General features: G+C 40.6%; 3 protein-coding genes across 4 annotated transcripts in view; all 3 read left to right on the forward strand.

Annotated features, from left to right (window-relative positions):
- LOC137887349 (ras-specific guanine nucleotide-releasing factor 1-like) overlaps positions 1-10354 on the forward strand; it is a 29558-nt gene extending 19204 nt beyond the window's left edge. The window contains exons 15-27 of the mRNA XM_068730266.1: positions 1755-2128; positions 2567-2683; positions 4497-4667; positions 5052-5158; positions 5277-5389; positions 5839-5899; positions 6020-6126; positions 6300-6384; positions 6612-6809; positions 7250-7329; positions 7438-7555; positions 7646-7714; positions 7979-10354. Of these exons, the coding sequence (XP_068586367.1) occupies positions 1755-2128; positions 2567-2683; positions 4497-4667; positions 5052-5158; positions 5277-5389; positions 5839-5899; positions 6020-6126; positions 6300-6384; positions 6612-6809; positions 7250-7329; positions 7438-7555; positions 7646-7714; positions 7979-8071 (1693 nt within the window). The 3' untranslated portion in view covers positions 8072-10354. The remainder of the gene's footprint in view (positions 1-1754; positions 2129-2566; positions 2684-4496; positions 4668-5051; positions 5159-5276; positions 5390-5838; positions 5900-6019; positions 6127-6299; positions 6385-6611; positions 6810-7249; positions 7330-7437; positions 7556-7645; positions 7715-7978) is intronic.
- A 175-nt stretch (positions 10355-10529) lies between these two features.
- LOC137887350 (pro-cathepsin H-like) lies at positions 10530-16486 on the forward strand. The gene is made up of 12 exons (XM_068730267.1): positions 10530-10625; positions 11603-11634; positions 11765-11870; positions 12018-12088; positions 12181-12285; positions 12827-12913; positions 13147-13202; positions 13319-13400; positions 13489-13557; positions 13843-13949; positions 15460-15588; positions 15706-16486. Exons 1-12 carry the CDS (start codon positions 10550-10552, stop codon positions 15779-15781), a joined length of 996 nt encoding a protein of 331 aa, XP_068586368.1. The 5' UTR covers positions 10530-10549; the 3' UTR covers positions 15782-16486.
- Positions 16487-16960: 474 nt separating this feature from the next.
- On the forward strand, positions 16961-23673 carry wdr76 (WD repeat domain 76). Of its 2 annotated transcripts, none has more exons than XM_068730569.1 (15): positions 16961-17131; positions 17381-17500; positions 17593-17670; positions 17850-17942; positions 19896-19948; positions 20172-20289; positions 20422-20517; positions 20757-20797; positions 20976-21129; positions 21521-21679; positions 21810-21925; positions 22048-22146; positions 22254-22406; positions 22499-22552; positions 22658-23673. In XM_068730569.1, exons 1-15 carry the CDS (start codon positions 17081-17083, stop codon positions 22911-22913), a joined length of 1641 nt encoding a protein of 546 aa, XP_068586670.1. In that variant the 5' UTR covers positions 16961-17080; the 3' UTR covers positions 22914-23673. The 2 variants fall into 2 exon arrangements, with proteins under 2 accessions (XP_068586670.1, XP_068586671.1); XM_068730570.1 differs by having other exon boundaries at positions 20175-20289.
- Positions 23674-23845: the final 172 nt, after the last annotated feature.

The following is a 23845-nucleotide window of genomic DNA, read 5'->3' on the forward strand; positions in this document are numbered from 1 at the left end:
CCAAGAACAGCATAATTATTTGATATGTGAAGGCGTTGAAGGCAAGTTTATTTGTATAGCACCTTTCAACAACAAGGCAAATTAATGTGCTGTACATGTGGTAGACTTGAAATCCATGACGACACCAGCCAAAGAAAATGAAAGGAAAAGTGTCTCAACCAGCTGAAACTGCAGCTGAAACAGAGGGCCTGCACATCGCCCACCTCTGTAACAGTGTTTGCAATTGTGATCAAGTTAATTCAGAGTTACTGTAGTCCCTCTTCAGGAAGTGTTTCTACCTTTAAACAGGTGAGCTCAAATGGTTTGTTACACTTAACTCCTCCAAGCACCTCAGTGCCAATCCATGTAGATTCTGACAACTGAAAAAGGAACAAAGTTTGAAATTTAATTTTCTCCGAAGGATGCAGCAACAGTGCTGTAATGGTGCAGTGAAAAGGTAGGACTTCCCCCTGTGTCTGGATTTATCTTTGCTCTCACGTGGACTGTCTGTAGCAGCTCTTCATGCTATCATACCCTGTCCAGGTGAGAAGGGACTAGAGGAGAGGCAGCGAGAGGTCACACCAACACATCCACTCCTCTCGTCTTCTGTCCACCATCACAGTTAATTGGGTGATGCGTCCACCCACCTCTCCCTTACCCCTCCTCTTCTTTCTCATTCCTCTCTTTTACCCTTTTCCGTTCTCTCACTTTTATTTTTCTTTCCACGAGTCTGACCATTCCTCTCTCCGCTGCGCTGTCACCATGGCAACCCTTCACTCTGCTGCAGGACCCCACCCTCTCCCTCTCTCCTTGTCTTCTCCCTCCCTCCCTCTTTCTCTCCCTTTCTCCCATCATCTGCAGCGGCTCTACGGTATTAAATATTGATGGTGGTGTTTTGCACCCAGACCTTGCTCTCCTCTCTTGCTCCTTCTTTCTTTTTGTCTTTCTCCTCTCTCTTCTCCTGCTCGCTTATCTCCTCTCGATTTTCCTCTTTCCTGCTTGACTTGTGTCCTCTCTCAACTCTCCACATTGCTTTTTGTACTTTTTTCTTTTCAAACTCCCCCTTGTCTCCCTCTTCCGGCCTCCCTCAATTCCCATCTTTGTCATTCTCACCTCCTTTCTTTTACAAATTTAGGCGAGGAGACACAACATGGCTGCAGCTAACACCATACAGGGCTGGAGGCTTCCCATTCGCCCACTCCCAGCCAGCAGCCTTCGCTGTGGTGGAATCCATATCCACTATGTTGCTCCTTTCTCGCCCCCTCCCTCTCAGTCTCACTGTTTTTGCCCCGCTTTTTTTTTTTGCACTGCACCTCCGTCTCTTTCTCCCTCTTTCCCTCTCCCATCCTCTATTTGGCTCCCCTTTTCTCTCTGTTTCTCTCTCCCCATGTCTCTGTGGGCCTCCCCTGGGCTGGTTGCTGTTGGCAGCACCCGTGCCTCCCACACTGTCACTTGACATGCTATTTATAGGCCTTCAGAGGGGGTGGCTCTCAGTGCAAGAAGGATGCTGTCTTAAACAATGTAGCTTAAATAAAAGAGGCAGGAGCTCCCGAAGAGCCCTGTGGTTAATGTGTTCCCTCTCTGCTTCTGTGTACTGACACCAAGTGCACCATCCACCCCCATTATTACAAATTCTTCCCTCTCTCTCTTATTCAGGTCACAGGAAATAATTAACCAAAAATCCCAAAAGTGATGTTTGTAGTTGTAAAATATGCTCTTCTTAATGTTCACCCTTCTGTCTTTTTTCCACTTTTTCATTCTCTCCTCTTCTGCAGTTCTTTGGAGCTTTTCTTTGCCAGCAGCCAGAACAACAAACTCCTCTACGGCGAGCCACCCACGTCGCCACGTGCCAGCCGCAAGTTCTCTTCCCCTCCTCCGCTCTCCATCACCAAGACGTCCTCGCCCAACCGCCGTCGCAAGCTTTCGCTCAACATCCCCATCATCACAGGGGGCAAAGCCCTGGACCTGGCTGCACTCAGTTGTTCTCCCAATGGCTATGCAAGCATGCACTCCACCATGTCGCCCTTCAGTAAGACCACCCTCGACATCAACAAGCTGTATGTGTCCAGCACCATGGCCAGCAAAATCCCTGATGAGGGAGAGACCAAAGCCGAAGGCAAGGCGGAGGAGTCTGTCCTCAACAAGCAAGGTCAGAATCACTGTCCATGGGATTTTGTTCAGTTTTAATGAGGTTCATGTAGTGTGGAAGCATTTTCACAAACCCACTGTCATGCTCATATCTTGTATGTATCCTCCGCTCATACTAGAGCAACTTTGACTGTCAATCCCATCAAAGTTAGAGTGGTACTGAATATATTTTGCATATGTAAGAGGTGAAATAAACAAAGAATCAGCTTCTTTAACGATTTTCTTTGAGCTTGCACAGCAAAAGAGCAGCAGTACATCCATGTAGGGGTTTTTTCAAACAAAATTAAATTTGAATGTTTTGACACTATGCCCCAGTCGTATCATTGCCAGCTACCACCAAGCTCAACCCAGCAGTTATGCTCGTACATCAGTTTCATACACGTCTCCTCCTTTGCTGCCTTTTTTTTTCTTGATTGTGAAACACTTTTTTTCTGTCCAGATCTGTCTGTGAGAGAGGAATGTGATGAGGACCCAAGACAGAGTGACGAAGCAGAAGCAGAAATGTCTCCTCCCAAATCACCATCAACACCCAAGAACGTCAAGTCAAAAAACTCTGGTGCAGTATACTTTGTCTCTGTGCCATTGTGTTACAACACAGTGTTCTGTTTGATAGGCTCCATGTCCGCGACATCGTGTGATCTACTTTTGAATGCCGACCCACCAGTTTAAAAACAAACAAGTTGGCAAGATTGTTAAGTAACTTGGCAAGAATGTAAGAGCTGGCAAACTAAAGTAGCTTAGCGCTTAGTGCTAGTGACATAGAGTACTTGCCAGTGGAATGTCTTGGCGGATTAGAAAATGACAAAATAAAATCAATAATAATAGATCATGTCAATAACAACATCATTAGTAACAAACAGGCATGCTGTTCTTATGTCACATCCTCTATGAGCACTTTAATGAATACTTCCTGCTGGCAGATTGCATAATTCAACTAGTCAGAAAACCAGATAATGTGAAATGAGCAGTTAAACGGAAATTAAATCAGTTTTAAAAAGAGCAATTGTCCAGTGGAGTAGTACTGAAAATACCTGTAGCAGAAGTAACACCAGTTGGCATTCATACACAGGTTAGGCAGGATATATTTCCTGGCAGTATATTCGCTTTCATGCATACAGATATGAGAAGATTTTTATGTCAGTAAATATATGTAAAAAAGAAGCCACTGCTCCCTGCTGGTTAGCTTAGCTTAGCATAAAGATGGGAAACGTGGGGAAACAGCTAGCCTGGCTCTGTCCAAAATCCACCTACCAGCACCTCTAAAGTTCATAAACCCCCAGTAAAACGTGTTGTTAATAAGCAAACTGATTTTGCTACAGTTGGACTGAGCCAAGCTGTTTTCAACCTGTGTTGCCTGTTTACTAATCTAAGATAACTGGTTGCTGGTGGTAGTTCATATTTACTCTACAGACATGAGAGTGTTGACCACATCTACTGTATTTCTAGGCAAGAAATGGTGTAAGCGTTTTTCCCAAAATTGCAAACTATTGCTTTAATGCATTTGAAAGATTCAGGAGTTTGACTTATTCTTAAAAGATCTTTTAAGATGCAAATGAGTACATTTTAGGTCCAAATCACGTTTTGTGTGCAAATCAATAATATCAAAGGCTTTTACCATCAGATCGTGCATGTGAGAAGTGCGAACAGGTTGAGATGAGAAGAGTAACTCAAAGAGTTAAATATACACTGCAGCAGTGGACTGTATAGCAAACTTTTTTTTTCGGAAAATGACAAGTGTAACTATAACCAAATAAGGTCTTGATAAAAACCACCCACAGCCTCCTGGCCCTCCCCGTACCGCACAGAGAGGGAGCATCCACCCCGTAGGTAGTCAGGCACAATTCATCCCCAGCGTGTTCTCTTCCCACGGTGCTGGATACAAGGGAAGCCAGTGCCTTGTGTGAGTAGGTGGAAGGAAACCTTGTACCTTAGCAACGATGTGCATGTTCTTCTATACCGCCCCCGGCTAAACGGAGGAAGGCAGGGAGGAAGGGAGGGAGTGAAGGAGGGAGGCAGAGAGGCAGAAACAGTGGAGTGTACACCGTCACTGCCACGAGCTGCAGGACACACTGTGCTGGGTTTATTTTAGCTCTCTGTTGCCCTCCACTGGTCAACAACTTGAGTTTGATTATCCACAAATAGTAATTCCTCAGCACTTTACAGAAATACATTTTAATAGCTTAACAGATGAGCCACACTCAATTCCCATTTCGGCCTAATCCTGAGGCTCAGAAATATAAGAGTTGTAATATTGTTTTTGTAAATAAAAAATGCTCTAGTGGAAGAATCCTTTCACCGTTTGGTGACAATAAAGAAGAGTTAAGGGTTTTAATCTTATAAAAGTCCCTGTTTTGTTCCCCTCCCTGTAGAGTTTTCCCTGTTTTCCTTCAACAATGGCATGGTGGTGTCATCTTGCCGGGAGCTGGACAATAACCGCAGTGCCCTTTCTGCTGCCTCGGCCTTTGCCATCGCCACCGCTGGTGCCAATGAAGGCACGCCAACCAAGGAGAAGTACCGTCGTATGTCGCTCGCCAGCACAGGTCAGTCGTGTGAGGGGATGCTACTTTAATTATTACTATTAGACTAATATTAGACTACTATGAAATTAACAAAACAGTATCTCATGTCTAGTATGAGCCCCACAAAAAATCTCCTTGTTTGGATGACAGATGACTTTGTAAAACAGTTCATTTCTGGTTGAACAAATTAACAAAATTGACATACAGTAGATAAGCAAAAGCATAAGCAGTTTTATGCCTTATGACCACCAGGGGGCCTCCAAACAAATTATAAATGTCATGTCATCATTTACGTCTGTTCCAATGATATCTGATATCTGCTTTGTTTGTATCTGGAGGCAGGTAATAGTGTTACATCAGTGTGAGAATTGATTTTCACTGCGACTTTGTTAAACCGGGTTCCAGGTTTTCCGACAGACCAAAGGAATGGGGACAAAGAGTTTGTTATCAGGAGAGCTGCCACAAACAGAGTCCTGAATGTGCTGCGTCACTGGGTCTCCAAACACTCGCAGGTACAGTTCACCTTTCCCTCGATCGTTTTCTTTGTTTCAATCTGTCTTTCTAGGCCTTTGCAGAAGAAAAACAACACTTCTGTAATGACTCTGCTGTTGTTCCTGTGTTTATCCTCAGGACTTTGAGCTCAACACAGAGCTGAAGATGCGGGTAATTGGCTTCCTGGAGGAGGTGATGCATGACCCGGAGCTCCTGACACAGGAAAGAAAGGCAGCTGCCAACATCATCAGGTTGGTTTTCTGTTATCATCGCTTGATGGCACATAAAGTCATATATGACACATCTGTTTGTCAGCTCCCTTTAGAAAAAAAACTTCTGCAAAAGTATTTCTGATGTAGATACAGTACATCCCAGGTCCCTGTTGGACCTCCACAAAATGGACCTGGACACTGACAGTGAAGCTATAGAAACTTAAATCTTTTCCTCTGAGCAGCAGTTTCACATTGTACACTCGCACAGCAACAACCTGTCAGCATGCCCTACTGCTACTAAACATTATCAACCTGAGGAGCTGAAGCCAAAAGTGCCTGTAACCCAAACTGAACAAAGAAAGAAAGGAATACCCAGTGTGCTGGGTCAAGTTGAGCACTTTTGAACAGGTTAAATCCATTTATGTCTACTCAGGTCATGTCAATTGTGGACAAAACAAAATAATGACACTTGTATGTTTTGCATGTAGGACTCTCACTCAGGAGGACCCTGGAGACAACCAGGTCACACTGGAAGAGATCACACAGATGGTGAGTGAAATAAAAGGCCTTTTCAGTATAAAATAACCCCTGTACTTAAAAGATTGCTATACATCCTGTAGAAATGATTTGGGCTTTAATTGTCAAAATGTGTGTTTGTGTTTGTGTCAGGCCTCGGAGGACTGTAAGACTGAGCCGTTTGAGAGCCACTCTGCCCTGGAGATAGCCGAGCAACTCACGCTGCTGGACCACCTGGTCTTCAAGGTGATCCCATACGAGTGAGTACACAGGCATGCATGTGCAACACAAACACACAAACACAGGCACTTGGTCTATACGATAAAAATGATAACGGCTCAGCGGGGGGCGGGGGGAGTGAAGGGAAGAGCGCACAGTAAATGTTGGTGTTATTTTCATTGTTGATTATTTGAAAAAACATTTTCTTCTACAGGGAGTTCTTTGGTCAAGGCTGGATGAAGAACGACAAGAACGAGAGAACTCCCTATATTATGAAGACAACCAAGCATTTCAACGATGTATGTGTTTACCCTGGTATTGTGAATAAAAATGTAAATGTGTATTATAGATATATAGATGGATGGATGGATGGATGGTTGGATAGATAGAAAGATAGATAGATAGATAGATAGATAGATAGATAGATAGATAGATAGATAGATAGATAGATAGATAGATAGATAGATAGATATGATTTATTGATCCTCATTATTATCACCATGTATTTTTTCTCTTTTTTCGTCAGATCAGCAACAAGATTGCCACAGAGATCCTGCAGTGGGATGATGTCAACATGCGAGTGGCGGTGATCGAGAAATGGGTGGCAGTGGCTGACATCTGTCGCTGCCTCCACAACTACAACGCCATGCTGGAGATCACATCCTCTCTCAATCGCAGCTCCATCTTCCGCCTCAAGAAGACCTGGCTCAAAGTCTCCAAGCAGGTATCAGACATTTCTAAAGTTGCTTCCCAGCAGTGACGTTAACTGGGTGCAAGATTTTCAGGATATAGCTAAGTAATTAGTTATAAAGTTTAGCCCATTCTGGGAAATACGCTTGTTTTCTCTCTTGACAAGCGTTAGATGAGAAGATCAATACCACTCTCATGTTTGAACACTAAATACAAAGCTTTCTGGGGGGCAGGGATATCTTTTTTTTCAACCTTTTTTTATTCAGTCATATTGTAGAGACCATTTCAAACTTAACTTTTTTAAATAATTTGTATCAAAAATCAAACAAAATGAAAGGAAGACAACATGCTCTTAGTAAGGCTGATTATGGTCATTTTGAAGAGCATTGTCCTCAGTTCATGAAACTCTGATAGAGATTTCAATGATCTTTTTGGCTGCTGGTAATAACAGTTTTACTTTGATCCATTTTCTAGACAAAGACTGTGATCGACAAGTTACAGAAGCTGGTGTCATCAGAGGGGCGATTCAAAAACCTGAGAGAAGCTCTGAAGAAGTACATATCTATAGCTTTTCACTCACACCTTGCAGTGGAGGAGTTTCATACATTCCTCTTAATGATTGAGCTCAATATTTCTATAGCTGACCCTCCACTTGTCCTCAGCTGTGACCCTCCCTGTGTTCCCTACCTGGGAATGTACCTGACTGACCTGGCCTTCATCGAGGAGGGAACACCCAACTACACCGAGGACAGCCTGGTTAACTTCTCCAAGATGAGAATGGTAAAGAACCCCAGTGTGCTGAAGTACACACAATAACATGAACATGTTGTTGTTTCTGTCTTAAATTGTTTTTATTTCATTTGTCTCCAGATATCTCACATTATCAGAGAAATACGGCAATTTCAGCAAACAGCTTATAAGATTGATTATCAACCAAAGGTGAATTTTGTTTTATTGTGTATTTTATACTTTTTCATGTTATTTGATTACTTCTGTGGATGTATTACTTGACTAGTATTGCAATGTAATTTTAGTTTTCCTAACAGTCTGTATTGTTCAGTAAAAGTATATATTTGCTCAGAAGAAGTTATTTTCATCATATTTCTTATTTATCAAGCTTACATTTCTGTTTGTCCAGATATGCATGGCATCTTGAGGACACTCATTTAAAAAAATGTTGGTCTGTGTTCATTATTGCTTTAGGTTGCAAAGTACTTGCTGGACAGCAGTACAGCGCTGGATGAGGAGAGCCTGTATGACGCATCTCTGAGAATCGAGCCCAAAACTTCATCATGAAGAGGATCTCTCTCTCTCTCTCAACCCTCATATGGATCAACTTACAAGTTATTTATTGTCATGTGCACAACAGTTACAGAGAAGCAGTCGTTGGCAATGAAAATATTACTCCAACAGTGATCCCCTAAGTAAAAATCGGAATATACAACATCAAATAGTTTGTAGAAGTTAAAATATAGGGATACAATTTTACATATATAAAATCTAAAATGAAATAATATGTAATTGTGGTAGACAGTAATTGCTAAATGAATTAACTGGGATCTAGTAATATATATATATATATATATATATATATATATATATATATATATATATATCAAGAGATCAAGAGATGTAAACAGGTTTAAAACTGTAAGTTAAAGTCTATAAAGGTAAAGTGGTCCCTGATAATCCTGTTGGCCTTCTTCCTGCACTGCTGGGTGGAGAGCTTCTCCATGGATGGCAGCTCCGTCCTGGTGATGTGCTGAGCAGTTTTCACCTCCCTCTGTATTTGCTTTACTGTGGAGGGCGGTGCAACTGCCATACCAGAGGGCGATGCAGCCAGTCAGCCAGTGTAGAGGAGTGTACAAAAACAATATATCATAATGTACATAAACTATTATTTGTATTAGACACAGTAGGCCGTGCCCTTCTAGTATGTGCTCCCCAATGGACTCGTTAGTGTATAATCGTTATTAGAGACTGAGTAGAAGCCCAGAGAGGTTTTATTTATATAGTTACAGAGTATTTATATGTTATTTCTCGTCTTAAATACCATTTTATGATACATTTATTTTCAACCACAGAGCAAACAGATGAGAGAGTATATAGAGAAGATATTTAGTCATATTCTATTCGGAATGTGCAGTATGGAAAAAGGCTCTCATTCATGAGAAATGGTGGTCACATTTGACACATGATGATCAACTCCCACTTTTCTGCTTTGATGTAAAAGTTGAAGAAAGAACGGCACGCAAGTGCAACCGTCTCTAAACATGTCCCCACACACACATTCTGCCTGATTACAACATCTATTTCTTCAGCCTATTTGTCCTCAAGTGTAGATTTAAAAGTAATATAAGTATCTGTTAATCCACGGGCTGCATGTATTTCAAAGTGGTGTAATCCTTAAGATGTCAGTCCTGGTTGATTTGGATACAGAGCGAGAACAGACTCCGCCACTAACACTAAAAACTACAAATTATTGAATGTATGTGGAATGACTATTGCACAAAAGATGCCGACCAGCTATCAAAAATGGGGACACTTTCAAAAACTTTTCTTCTCAGAGAAATAAAGGGAGTGAAAAGTGGGACTGCTGTGGTGGCTAAAGTTGAATCATGTGCTCTGATGTTTTATGTAGCCGCTGAATGACAAAGATTAGAGATCTGGAAGTGTTTGGAGATGAACTGAAACAAGAATACCTGCTGATTTCTTATTGAGCTGGGACACATGTTTTCTGTTTGGAGAGATGGGTTTTTATGCTTTGCTTATAATCACCTTATTCCCCTGGTGGGCAACATGATGTATATATAGTATAAGCACCGGGCAGTGTATGTAGCAGACGTAACCAATATTGAGCCACTTCAGGAAGTTAAATTTCCAGCTTCACTCAGACAGCAAGAGCATAGTTTTTATGGTTAATCCTCTTTGGCCAGTGCATTATGGTTTTGCCTTAATCATGAAATGGATTATATACAAAAGTATGTAAACTATTTTGTTCTACAATTTGCCAATGAAGCAGAAATATTTGCTGTGTACAATATTGTGTACAGGCAGTCTGATGCATTTCCTAATGTGCAATGTGTTAAAAACATATCCCTCGAAATGTGTTATCCTTATGATTGTTCAACTCTGTAATAACTTTTCTGTGTATGATACTTTAAAGCAAATGTTGAAAACAACTTATAAGTGTAACACATTCTGTATCCTGTCTATTCCAATGTGTTAGCAGGAACTATACAGTAGTAATATTGTGCTTATTCTTGGAATATTTATAGGTATTTTTTACAGGCTTTGTATAGAAAAACACCTATAGCTTAAGTGGCAGGCATGTACCACTTTCACGTGTTCAAATCAAATCTATATCTAGAATGATATGTGTACTGTATTTAAACCCCACCCTTGCACATGAATCTTTACCCTCTAACAGGCACATCAAATGTTTGCAGTGAGCAATACCCAGTGGTATGAGAATTATCTTTCAGTCTATTTCAACAGCTTGAGTAGTATTTCCAGTTTTGTATAAAAGTGTATTCTTTCCTGATTACCTCTTGTTAATAAATCTATTCTTTCTCAGGGGGAGAAGTGTCTTCAAGGGTGCCACGTTTGTTTTACACTGTAAACTGAGCTGGCTGCATGAGCACAGACACTTGCTGGTTGTAGCTTTACTGCGGAAAAGAAAGAGGGGGGGACAAAGGAAAGGGGGTGTTACTTTAAAAAGCAGCCGACTCACGTGACGCTCTCACAGCTTGTTGGAGTTCGACAGGGAGAAGTATGGCGCTCGGTGTTTTGTGGTTCATCGCCACCGTTTTTAGTTTAGTCCATTTAACACCGTTAACTTTACCCGAAGGTAAGTAAACACTCATGGACTTTAACGGTTGTTTGATCTTCGTTCATTTTAGTTTGTTGCAAAATGTAAGTCGCTGTCGCTTACAGCGGCCTAATATCTCGTTGAAACTAATCTGATAGCAGAAAATTAAACAAGTGTTAAAAGCCAGAATATTAATTTCTAGGCTACAAAATATATAGTGTATCTGTTATGAACAATGGTGGAGTAAGTATTAAGCTGCTCCTTTACTTTACTAAACATTACACCGCACAGAACACTTGACTTGAACTGTATTCTATTGTTGGTTATTGTTTTATATATAAATATTTATTTCATATTTATGTAATCACAAATATGTCATCTTATTGTGTACATAACAGTCCTGTCTAGCATTTACCTTTATTTGTCCCGCTTTGTTCTTGCTGTTATGTTATTTTATTTATGTGTAAATACATCAAGATAGATACAAAAGAATAGTGTCAAATTCCTTGTATGGCCAAACGTACTATGCAAATAAATCTAACATGATTCAATTCTGCAATATAAAAACATCCCATTAGACTATGTGTAAACGTCCTGTAGCCTATTAGAAATGTCACTTATACGCTTTAATATGATATATTATAGGATTATTATTAGGCTATTGGTGCATTCATGTGTATCATTTTACTGTTGTACTTGGTCTATGTTGAGCTAATTTTAACTATTCAATATAGGCTCCTGTTTGTGCCGTGCATTATATTATATTAAATCATCAAGTGTTTTGCTTGTAAATTCCTAATCTGTAAAGTAACTGCAGCAGCCAGATAAATGCAGTAGAGTGAAAATTACAAATTTCCCCTGGAAAGTGGTGGAGTTGGCCTACTAGTACCATGGAGTCAAGCACAAGTACTTAAACAGTTGCTCTCATTAATGACTTCAGGACTAAACTTGAAAGTTTGAAATGTTGATTATTCGGCTGCTTTATTAACAGAAGGCTTCTTTCTGTGTCCTACCAGAGGAATATCAATTCAAACAGTGGATGTCACAGGTATGTAGCCTACATAATAACAAAGTTATAATATATACTTCACAGTATTTAGATTTTGATTGCTTCAGTAAAAACTCCTTTGAAACTTGTTCTTTTCTATGTGCTGTTACACTTCTCTTTTTGACTGCAGTACAACAACGTTTATGACACCGAGGAGTATTACCACCGGCTCCGCATATTCACTGAGAATAAGAGGGAAATAGATCATCATAATGCTGGGAATCACTCGTTCACAAGTACAGTAGAGCTCCTCACCCTGGCTCATAACGTGTAGTACATTGATTATTACCACAGAGGGTGCATTGTCAACTCTCTTTTGAAAGGTGTAATATTTAATAATGTTATGAAACACATGCATGTCCTCATTTCATTTTCAACTCTAGTGGGCTTGAATCAGTTCTCAGACATGACATTTGAGGAATTCAGGAAATCATTTCTTTTGACAGAGCCTCAGGTATGACACATTTTACAACACACTCTATGTGGCTGGTGCTTTTACACAAATAACTCTTTTGATCACAATCTTCTGGTTCTGGTCTTTTATAGAACTGCTCAGCTACTAAAGGCGGTCATGTCAGCAGGGCTGGTCCTTATTCCGAGTCCGTAGACTGGAGGATGAAGGGCAACGTTGTGACTCCCGTGAAGAACCAGGTATCCTGATATGGTGCTGAACCGCCAATCAATTAACACCGCTATCTCGAGGGAGAATCAGGATGACAAGAATTTAGACAAGGACTTTAATCTAAGGATATGCATTAACTTCCCTGCTAATTTATAATGGAAAATGAAACTGATGGTTGCAGCACATCACCGAAGGCTTGTACCTCATTTGACAGTGTGTTTGTCAAGAAAAACCTCATCAGTAGCCATCATAACGGCTGTATTAAGCTAGTTTGAGTTACATGTGAGCACTGAACAGGTAAAAGCAACAGATGTTTAATTTACAGGCACAGTGGTTACATTAATCCAACATTTAGTTACAATCTTCCTTTATGTAGCTCGACTAATTTGTGATTAGATGAGCATGATAAAGTGACAAAGACCGCAGACTTTACAAAGCTCTGCCAGAGACACAGAAGACGTTATTCTGTTTTCACAAGCCATTGACCTTCATGCGAAAAAATGAGTGGAGTTCCCCTTTAACATAAGTCAATTACAAGTTGTTTGAGTTATAACGTGTTTGCATCTTCAGGGTCACTGTGGAAGCTGTTGGACCTTCTCTACTACTGGCTGTTTGGAGTCAGTGAATGCTATTGCTACCGGGAAGCTAATATCTCTGGTGGGTTTTTTATTATTCAGTACTATCTAATAGATTTCACATGAAGCACTTTCCCACAAGGATAATTTAGCAGATGTACTTGCAGAAGAAATCTCTGTTTCACAGTTTGATCTGTGGTTGGTATTCTTTGGTGATCAGAGCTAGTAGTAGTAGTAGTAGTAGTAGTAGTAGTAGTAGTAGTACAGAATTATTGCTTTGTATAAAAACATAACGCAGTTTGCTTTCTTTACCAGTCTGAGCAGCAGCTGATAGATTGTGCCAAAGACTTCAACAATCATGGATGCATGGGGTAAGTAACATGTTTGACAGAAGTTGTTTGTTTTTAAACAACATTATAAGTTATAGTAATAAGAAGAATATGTGTATTTGGCTTCAATGAATTAAACACCACCTGGTTTGTTTCAGTGGCCTCCCCAGCCAGGCATTTGAGTACATCAAATACAATAACGGCCTTATGACAGACAAGGACTATCCCTACAAAGGACATGTATGACTTTTCTGGAGTAATGTCTCATTGTATTTTTTGATGTAAAATCATTTTACAATGTAATAATTTTTTCTCTTTCCTCTTTTAGGATGACACTTGCCATTTTGAGCTTGCCCTTGCAGCTGTTTTTGTCCTGGATGTTGTCAACATAACAAGTGTGAGTGAACAAGTGTACACATGTGGAGTTACATTGTGTCCTTTAAGAAATTACTGCTTGGTCACAAAGTCACAAATCAGGCACTGTTAACCATGTCACTGTTGGTGACCTAACAAGAGAGAGAGACAAAAGCAACTATTTTGGTGGACAAATAGACAAAATAGTTTCTTATAATTATGTGACTTCGTGCTGATATACTGGATCGCACTATATTAACGTTAACTCCTAACTGCATTTTGCTGTTGACTTTTGTATTAAAATGTCTTTATGTTTGTCCATCCACAGTATGATGAAAAGGCCATGGTTGATGCTGTGGCCCGACTCAACCCTGTGTCCTTTGCCTTTGAGGTGACGGCTGAATTTATGCACTACAAAGAAGGTGTTTACACCAGGTGAGCTGAGGACAAGTCAACAAGTGTTTACTGTTGTTCAGAAATAACGTGCGGTTAGGAATATTCAAAGGACTGTGTGTGGCCATGTTCTTTCTGTCCCTGTTGCACTATGGAAATATTTATAATACAATAATTGGATTTTTGTCTCGTAATCCCCCAGTATTATAAGTTATTTAATCATGAAAGAGGATTATAGAACTAACAAGGCAACCAGTGAAATCCACAAAATCTTATTTGATGGCTGTTGGCAGGATGTGACAGAAATCTGCTCGCGCCTACATTAGTGTGGTGGAGTGAGACCTCTGCTCGCAGGAGGCCGCGGACCTCTCGCTCTTTCTCTGTTGTTTGAGCAACAAAGTCATGCTAAGAAAAATTAGCTGGATCCGGCTTACAATGAAAAAGTATTTAATAATTCACAAATGCTAAAAAAAACAATTACAAACTGAATTACACTGTCGACAGTAAGGAATCGCGAAACCGAGTTCAAACACTCCCCCCCCCAACCGGCCAACAAACGCCAGTTTACAGTAAAAGAAGATCGCCAAGAACTGAATAACATCTCTCCGAACAATGTTTTTATACCCAAAAGTCAGTAGTTTACTTTCAAAAGTCCATTATCAGCTTTGTGATTGGCTGAAATCCGATTGTCTCCTCCTGTCCTCTGACAATGCTCTCCATTGGTCTAAGTGATCCGCATAATGTCTGAATAGTGTCCTCTGGTCCGACCTGTCCTTCTCCTCGTAAAACTGCATGTACCCAACCCCCACACTTTCGTAGGGCTGTATTCATCAACATCTCTGCTTGATCAATACATCTCCCTCCCCCACTGTTAACACCTCACATCCCTGAAGTCAGCTCACCAAACTCATCTCATTATCATACAGTTGTTTTCGGATCTGAAAAGCCTGTCTCAAAGGTCTCTCCCTTTCCCTCAAAACATTCAGTAACGGTATTTTATAGTTTGATACATAGAATGATTATACTTTTATGATTTAACACTTTTCCAAACAAACATGTTATAACATTATATCCACCACTAGGTAACATTGCTTTTTAACTTTAAATACTTCACAAGAGCGTAAGATATATTTCAGACTTTTGTTTGATATTGTGCTGTTCTACCACTTTGCCTGCCTGTTTGCTTCAACATTGGTATCAGACCCGTGTAGAGACCAGAAACAAAGTACTCTTTTCATCACACAGGGTACTGCCTGCTGGCTTGCAACATGTCCGTCTTTAATAGGGAGCTATTCATAAGTTGACCACTGTGAAGATCTGATAGTTCATTTGTTACGGTGCCTACATTTATGAGTGCTTGTGATTCACTTCACTAAACTTTCTGTCCTCTCTATCATAACAGTGCTAATATTAGCCTGTGGTTTTGTGTTTCGTGGCTCTGTCGTCAACAGAAAACAGCTACAAAACGTATCTTTTCATAGGCAGGATGCAGTCCAGTCACCCTACAAAAGACATGTACTCCATTGATCTAAAAACATCAGTGTTTGTTTAGCACCCAGTGTAAGAAGACAGCAGACATGGTGAATCATGCGGTCCTGGCTGTGGGTTACGGTGCTGAAGAGGACGGCACGCCGTATTGGATTGTGAAGAACTCTTGGGGCACCGAATGGGGAATGGACGGGTAAATATAGTCTGTGTCTGTCTGTGTGTGTGTGTGTGTGTGTGTGTGTGTGTGTTTCAGTGTTTCAGTGTGATGACTTGTTACAGCTTCTGGTAATCTTCTTTTTTATTCCAACAGATATTTTTTGATCGAGCAAGGAAAAAACATGTGCGGACTGGCTGCATGTGCTTCCTACCCTCTACCTTTAGTTTGAGGATTGAAATGGCAACTTCATGGAGGAGTGATAAGACTCAGGAAAATGTAACCCAGAGACAACATACATGGAGTAATGGAAAGTCAGTGCTTTCATGCTCCCTGAAGTGTTTTAAGTAGAAGTTTGATTTCTCGACATTATGTACATGTCATCAAAAAATTGTAACACTGTCAACTTTCCTGTGTGTTGCATTTGCTTCTCCTTGTTTTAAGGTTGGAAGTTTTTTATCTATTATCTTTGTTTCTTGTGTTTCCTAATGTGTCGTTAATGACTACACAAAGAAAATGTATTTAAACGTATACAGTTTGCCTGTACTGATGCTTGTACCATGCAGGCCACCTCACCAGCACTTCATATAATCAGTTATGTGACATGCACAGTGTCACGCTGAGCAATAGACATCCCTGTAGATCAATGATATCATGTTATGGCAGATCTTCCATGGGCCATTGACTTAACTTTTCATGAAGCAGCTTCTTTATGGCTCCGTAAAGACAAAATCATGTGTGTAAAAATCTCTGAACATCTTCATAGACAAGGACAAGCTGCTTCCTTGACCTCCACAGTTCTCTATCTTCTTTGACCTGATTAACATACTTTAGAGATGGTCATGCACAGAAGGGACATTAAGGAGTCAGCTCAGCTGTGAAGGAATTACCTGTTTCCATTTCTACATGTTTTGTTAATAAACAATCCTCCCCCTTATGCTTATGGGTCTTTTATCATATTGTTGCCTTTATTACTGATTACATCTTTCCCTGTGTGTGTGTGTGTGGGTGTTTTTATCAACTGAGGACTATTTTGTATTTTAACTTGGGAAAGAAATCTGGCATTTTGAGTCAATCAATTGTTAAATGTTTAAACGTTACTTTTGGGGCTGCTTTCATGCATACAAAACAGAATTATCAATATTAGCGATGTTATGTCATGTTCCAGCCTGCTATTGCCAATATCTGCCAAAAGGTGGCGACATTATCTCTACCTCTGTGGAAGCTGAAGCCAGAAGCCAGAGATGAGATGTCAATCAAAGTGTAAGGCTGTTTCATTGGCTGTCGGTGGAAGAGAACAGCCCCTTTTATTCTGGTAACATGTGATGACAACCAATGAGCTGCTGACAATCTGTTTCACAACAGAGGGGCGGGGCCAGGTACAAAACATTTCCAGTGTGTGGCGCGTGGAGCGTTTCTTCATCTTGTTACAGTTATTAGGTAACAAACAGCCTTAGAAGTGAGAATTTATCAACCTCCTTGCAGTTCTCGTGAAGAAATAGTTCATACGTACTGTTATAGGTGCACTAATATGGAGACACAACGAACAAAACGCGTAGCTGTTGTGGTGTTACAGTTATTGGTGAGTTTTGGAAGTTATTCATCTGGTTTAATTAACGTTATTTTAACATATCTAACGTTGTATGTTAGCTGGCTGCTTAGATAGCAGCAACGCATGTTTTTAGGCCTCACGTTAAGTGTGTTGTGAGTTGCGTGAAAACGTGTGCTTCTGTGGAAAAGTTGAATGATGCATTTTTTGTATACCGTGAATACAGTTGTAAAAAGTAACTAAGTCAACTTTAGTTACTTTTTAATAATGCACACCTTGTAGAAAATGGCTCCTGTGTCTCTCGAGGGACCAGTCCGACGGCTTAAACGAAGCGCCATGCCACCTAAACGCCTGCAGTACTCACCGGAAACAGCTCACGTTAAAAAACCCAAACAGAAGAGGGTAAGAGACACTTAAGAAATGCATAATACAAGAATATTTCTATATATTTCTGTCTTTTTCTTCTAATATGCCTGCCAATATTTTGTTGAAAGAGGAGAACAACAACAACGCACCAAACCAGCCAGAATGACAGACAGGATGTTGGAGATAGTGTTGAGGAGGTTTCACCTGTAAGTATGAACACGCCCTGCACAGTTTATCATGGACAGTGTCCTCTTTACTCACTACATGTCTGTGGATTGTTGAAGCATGTACAAAAATGTGTCAAATGAACATATTCTCAACTCCTTCATGGCTGGTTGTTGCCTGTTTCTCCTGAATGTCTGTGCTGTATCTTTGTTCAACACAGGAGGGATCTGGAGGATTTTCATCATATGAGCTGGAGCGTCTGGAGAACATCAGACAGAATCAAGTTTTTCTGTCGTCTATCAATTTATTGGAGGTAGGTAAACCGGCACCGTTACAAGGTTCAGTTATTGTCATTGTAGCACAGGGTTGTTGTTAAAAAAGGGTCTCAACTCTCTCTCTTAGACAAAGGAAGGCCGCATGTCTCCTACGGCTGCATCTTTTGTCAGCAGAGCAGGGCCAAAAAATCAGTTGGTCCAAGTTAAAATCAAATCAAAAGATATTTAATAACAAACAGAAGCTATACAATTACAAACAGACCAGCGGCCTGATTTTCTGCAAGATGGCCAGCGACGAGAACTGAAGAGAAATCCTCGGTAACAATGTCTAATACTTTAAAGTCCCCGCCTGAAACTTAGTCCATGAAAGTCCATTATCAGCTTTGTGATTGGCTGAAATTGGCCTATGGCCCATTGTCCTGTGGTCATCTTCCTTTGGCCAGCAGGTACCCTTCCCCCGCTGGCTCACACCGTTTCACATTCCTGAAGTCGGCCTCTTCAAACTTATCTCCATATGGTCGCTTACGAATCTGAAAAGCCTATCTCAAAAGGTCCCTGTCCCTCCACTTAATTTAGGGACACTAGGCTTTAGGGCTGCATGATATTTACTGACATTGTGAATCGTTCACAACCTAAGTTTATTCCCTTCCCACTTTTCAATAAATATATGCTCTAAATCCCATTGAAATAAAGTAAAAATAGCTATACCAACCAGTGCCATCTACAAAGACAATCAACCAGCAGAGTATTTAACTGGTGTGAAGAATTTAAAGTTAAAAAGCAATGTTAGTGTGTATAATAAGCACACCTAGTGGTGGATATAATGTTATAACATGTTTATTTGAAGAAGTGTTAAATCATAAAAGTATAATCATTCTATGTATCAAACTATAAAATACAGTTACTGAATGTTTTGAGGGAAAGGGAGAGACCTTTGAGACAGGCTTTTCAGATCCGAAAACAACTGTATGATAATGAGATGAGTTTGGTGAGCTGACTTCAGGGATGTGAGGTGTTAACAGTGGGGGAGGGAGATGTATTGATCAAGCAGAGATGTTGATGAATACAGCCCTACGAAAGTGTGGGGGTTGGGTACATGCAGTTTTACGAGGAGAAGGACAGGTCGGACCAGAGGACACTATTCAGACATTATGCGGATCACTTAGACCAATGGAGAGCATTGTCAGAGGACAGGAGGAGACAATCGGATTTCAGCCAATCACAAAGCTGATAATGGACTTTTGAAAGTAAACTACTGACTTTTGGGTATAAAAACATTGTTCGGAGAGACGTAGTTCAGTTCTTGGCGATCTTCTTTTACTGTAAACTGGCGTCTGTAGGCCGGTTGGGGGGGGGGGAGAGTGTTTGAACTCGGCTTCGCGATTCCTTACTGTCGACAGTGTAATTCAGTTTGTAATTGTCTTTTAGCATTTATGAATTATTAAATACTTTTTCATTGTAAGCCGGATCCAGCTAATTTTTCTTGGCGTGACTTCGTTGCTCAAACAACAAGGAAAGAGCGAGAGGTCCGCGGCCTCCTGCGAGCAGAGGTCTCACTGCTCCACACTGGTCATATTTAATCCAAAATTTAACAGCACAAGAAATGACATGTTATGAAGAGATGTATCATACAACCTATATATCTTTAATTGCTGCCCTACATGCCAGGGGGCATAAAGGGCAATGAGAAGGAAAAAAATATATATCTTTCATATCTTACATTATGTTAAGTGATGTTTCTTAACAGGGGCCTTGGATCAGCATACACTATCAATAGTAGAATACTGTAAATAGTGCAGGATTTTATTTTCTCATCAAAGTGGAGTCAGTGCTACCGCACACCCACTCAACAATCCAAATGTGGGTCAGAATGTTTTTGGGGTTTATTTTGCACAAATACGAATGCACTCATTTCTCCACGGCCATCTTGTGATTTGTCTTACTTTCTCTGAACAGGTAGGATTGGTATTAATTGTTTTTCTTTTCAAAAGGCAACGGAGGAGTTGAAGCAGTTGACACGGCCAAAGCAGAGGGTTCTCAAGAGGTACGGTCAGCTGACAGAGTGTGAATACTGAGCTCTTAATTCAGCATATTAGTAATGGACATCTGGTGTGATAATTAATTACATAGGTTTTTTGTTTGTCAAACAAAGAAGTTGCCTGTACACATCACTTTAGACCGTCCTTTTTTTTGTTTTAGCTGTAAGTTTAAGCTTTCAACAGACCAGTGTCTTCTTCATGTAACTTCGATGCTCTTGTCTGTGGCAGCAGGTCAAAGGCTGCTGTAAAAGAAGCGCTGCCAGCTCGCAAATCCCTTCGTTTCCAAAATATCAAGGGAAAGATCTTGACGCCTGCTGATTCCAGGAGGATGCTGATCATGCAGGAGGTAGCTCCATATAAATAATAATATATATCTTGCCTCATTTCATGCTACTCTAGTGCTGTCTGGCTCTCCAGCATTTCTTTTTTTCTTCTTTATTTCCTGTTTCTCACTTGAGTTATTTTACTTGCTTTGAAGTCATGTAAGATACCTCCTGGTCCTCTGGTCATGGATCCAGTCAACGTGGAAGAAGGAAGCAAGCTGCCATCACAACTTCTTGAGCTCTGCTCTGAGGTAGCACTCACCTTCCTTGGCTATTTCAATGTGTCATGTTGGCATTACTTTGTACTTATTTTTGATTTTCTCCCAGAACTGTAAATTAATGTTTAGCTGTTGACTGTTAAGAACACAATAATGTTTAAAGCCAAAAATATTATGGAGATGTATAATGTTGAAAAAGGTTGTCCTACATCTTTGCAAGGTGATAATTTATGTTTGCTTATTGTTTATTAAAATTGCTTTTCTTTTCATAGGGTACAACAGAAGAAAGAAAAATGGAGCTTCATCTGAATGAGTAAGATTTTTAAGTTTTGATTCTGATTCTTTCAGCTTATGGCTTCTTAAGAAGTGACTACTCCATCTCTTATAGCACGTTAGTCTCCCTTTGGCCATTGCATTCATAGTCACATTTTTGCAAACAGTTGAAATTGTTCAACAGGTGGACTAAAATCTTCCCTGCTGTCTTTACGCAGGTACCGCTCAGCCCTGAGGAACATGAGGGTAACTGAGGGCAGAGTGGCCAAAGTGGTGAAAAGCTACATCTGCTCTGCTGCCTTCCACCCGTGTACCAGCAGCCTGTTGATGGCCGCAGGAGACAGGCTGGGGAACGTTGGACTCTGGAAGTTGGTGTGTTTTTTTTTCTTTTCACTGATTTTAGTGACGTTACAAATTTGTATGTGACCACTGGACGGCGCTGTGGGCTCCAAAACGTGCTCAAAACAACAGAACTTGATGAACAAGATCAGCTGCGATAATCCTAGTTATTACATTAGTAAACAACAGCAGAGCCTTTGTTTTATTTGCACATTTTTAAAAGGAAAGGTCAATTGGACTACTGTAAATGTTAGGCTAATATTCAGCAGTGATTTAAAACTGGTTTCATGGAAGCAAAGCATCCGTCAGTGGACACATAAGTGCCCTTTCTAAAAGGCACATCTCTTTCACATCATATGAAATCTACAAAAAGAAAATGCTCCCGGTTTTATTTTTATTTTCTTGCATTTGTATTTTCCCTCAGGGTGGTGATTGGGGTGATGATGGTGTGCTGCTCTTCAAGCCCCACACTCGTCCAGTTAGCTGCATGGCGTTCTCCAGAGCTCATCCCAGCCAGCTGCTGAGCCTCAGCCACGACGGATCTCTACGCTGTATGGATCTAGAGAAGGCCGTCTTTAATGATGTGAGATAGCTTTTGTTTCACCTGTTGTGAAGGTTGTAAGCTTAACTGCCTACATGCAAACATTCTAAGAGCATAACATATTGGTACCACCTCAATCAGTTAACGCCAATTTGTTTGTCCGTTGTTCTAGGTGTACGACATTGAAAATGGCCTGAACACATTTGACTTCATGTCCCACGACTGTCTGACACTAGTAGTGGGGAACTGGTTTGGAAGAGTTGCCATTGTCGATAGGCGGACCCCAGGGTAATGAATAATAGTTTGTTCTTAGTCTCTTTCCACTGTGTTGGAGAAGAACAGTTTGAACTATCTCGTCAATGAATGATCTGTTCATAAACATGCTGCACTGGTGTTTTATTTCTCTGAAGAAACACCCACGAGTCAATCCACTCATTGGACCCCAAGTGTCTGCGTTGTGTTAGCGTCCACCCGTTACAGAAGCAGTACTTTGCTGTTGCAGAAAACAGGTATGTCTGATTATTGATTTAATGTACTTTTGCAGAAAGATCATTTGATCCATATTTCTCTTGTCTTTTTTTTAAAGAACTAAAGGAATGTTTTGATCTCTTTGCAGGGTAGTGAATATTTACGACAGCAGATATCTGAAGAAGACTAAAAGCCAGCCGGTCTCGGGGCTGCATGGACACTCTTTAAGCATATCCAACGCTTATTTCTCCCCTCGCACAGGCAACAGAGTCCTCACCACCTCTACGGATCAACGCATGAGGTGAAGCCGACTCAGCACTTTGAATAACTGTTTTACTTATTCAAGTTGACTTTTCAAGTCCAGCTCAATTTAATCCTGAAATCCTTTGACAGGATTTATGACACATCTGCAATGACTACGGAATCTCCCTTGCTGAAATCCATCAGGTAAATCCCTTTATTTGTTCACCGACGTTGTGCTGTCTTGTTCTTGTGTATTTCTGTGTTTGTTTGAGACTACTCACATGCTGTCTCATCAATCTTCATTTTCAGACACATCATGCACACAAGCCTACGGTGGACCAGACTATCAGCGATGTGGGACCCCAAACAGGAAAATTGCTTTGTGGTGGGCAGCATGTCGCACACTCGGATGGTGCAGGTGTTTCACGAACGCGGCCGGCTCCAGCACTCCTTCACCGATAGCGAGAACCTTCTCACAAAGCTGCAGGTCACTGCTTTCCACCCCACAAGGAACGCCTTACTGGGTGGCAACGCATCAGGGTACCTGCATGTCATCTCCGACTGAGATGAAGACCACAATATGTGACCAAGGCTTCTAGTTGCCTTCATTTAGGTAGGAAGAACAAGTGAGGAAGTATTTTTCAAGGTCTGCAACTAAAAATTTCAACACTAGTCGTGACCATCGTCTCTTGTTTGTTATCCCCTCTGGATCTCGTTTTGCTTTAATTATTCTCAGACTAAATACAATACCTTGAATACAGTTGTAAAATGCAACTATATTGAGCGCTTTCAGTCTTGAGTGTACTGTATGTGGAAGGGGCTGTGTTAACTCTGCACATGAGGACTCCTCCAAACATTGTAACACTGTTCAAACTCAAGGTGCAGCGGACTGTGAGCGAGCAGCAGTGTGCTGCCACAAATTCTGGACTGAATAGAGGTCTGGACTTTTGAAGCCACTCCTATTTAGATTTGGCTTCATGTTTGGGTTTGTTGTCTTACTGGAAAATGAATCTTAAGTTGTAGTTCTCCTGTGAAAGGCATTCATTTATTTGTGCTTTGCCTCATTAAAACCAGGGTTTTTAATCTGAGTTATGTTTGTTGAAACTCTCAATACATTCCGACAACGATAAAGACATAAAATGTTCTGACAAAAAAGAAAAAATATCTAGTAACTGTCTCATGTTTCTGTACATGAACTGTAGTTTGCAAATGAATAAGTCTGACTGACTGACTTTGTGGACTTTGCTGTTTACGTTTCTGTTCTGAATTAATACCATTTTTTTTAAAATTGGTATTAATTTATGTTGTTTTTCTTTTTCTTTTGTGGCTGCTGAAGGAAATTAAATACAATTTTATACCAAACATTTTGAGTGTGAGTGTTATTCATTTAGCAGTAGTAGTACCATGTTTAGCTTAAGATGGCAGCATTGTGACAAAAGAATAGTGTTTGCTATCCTTGACCACGTTCTCTTGTTTTCAGGCAGGGACACGCTTGTT

This window comes from Cebidichthys violaceus, unplaced genomic scaffold (assembly GCF_023349555.1).
Source record: "Cebidichthys violaceus isolate CVI_PGR_0920_01 unplaced genomic scaffold, fCebVio1.0.p SCAF_5, whole genome shotgun sequence".
NCBI lineage: Eukaryota > Metazoa > Chordata > Actinopteri > Perciformes > Stichaeidae > Cebidichthys > Cebidichthys violaceus.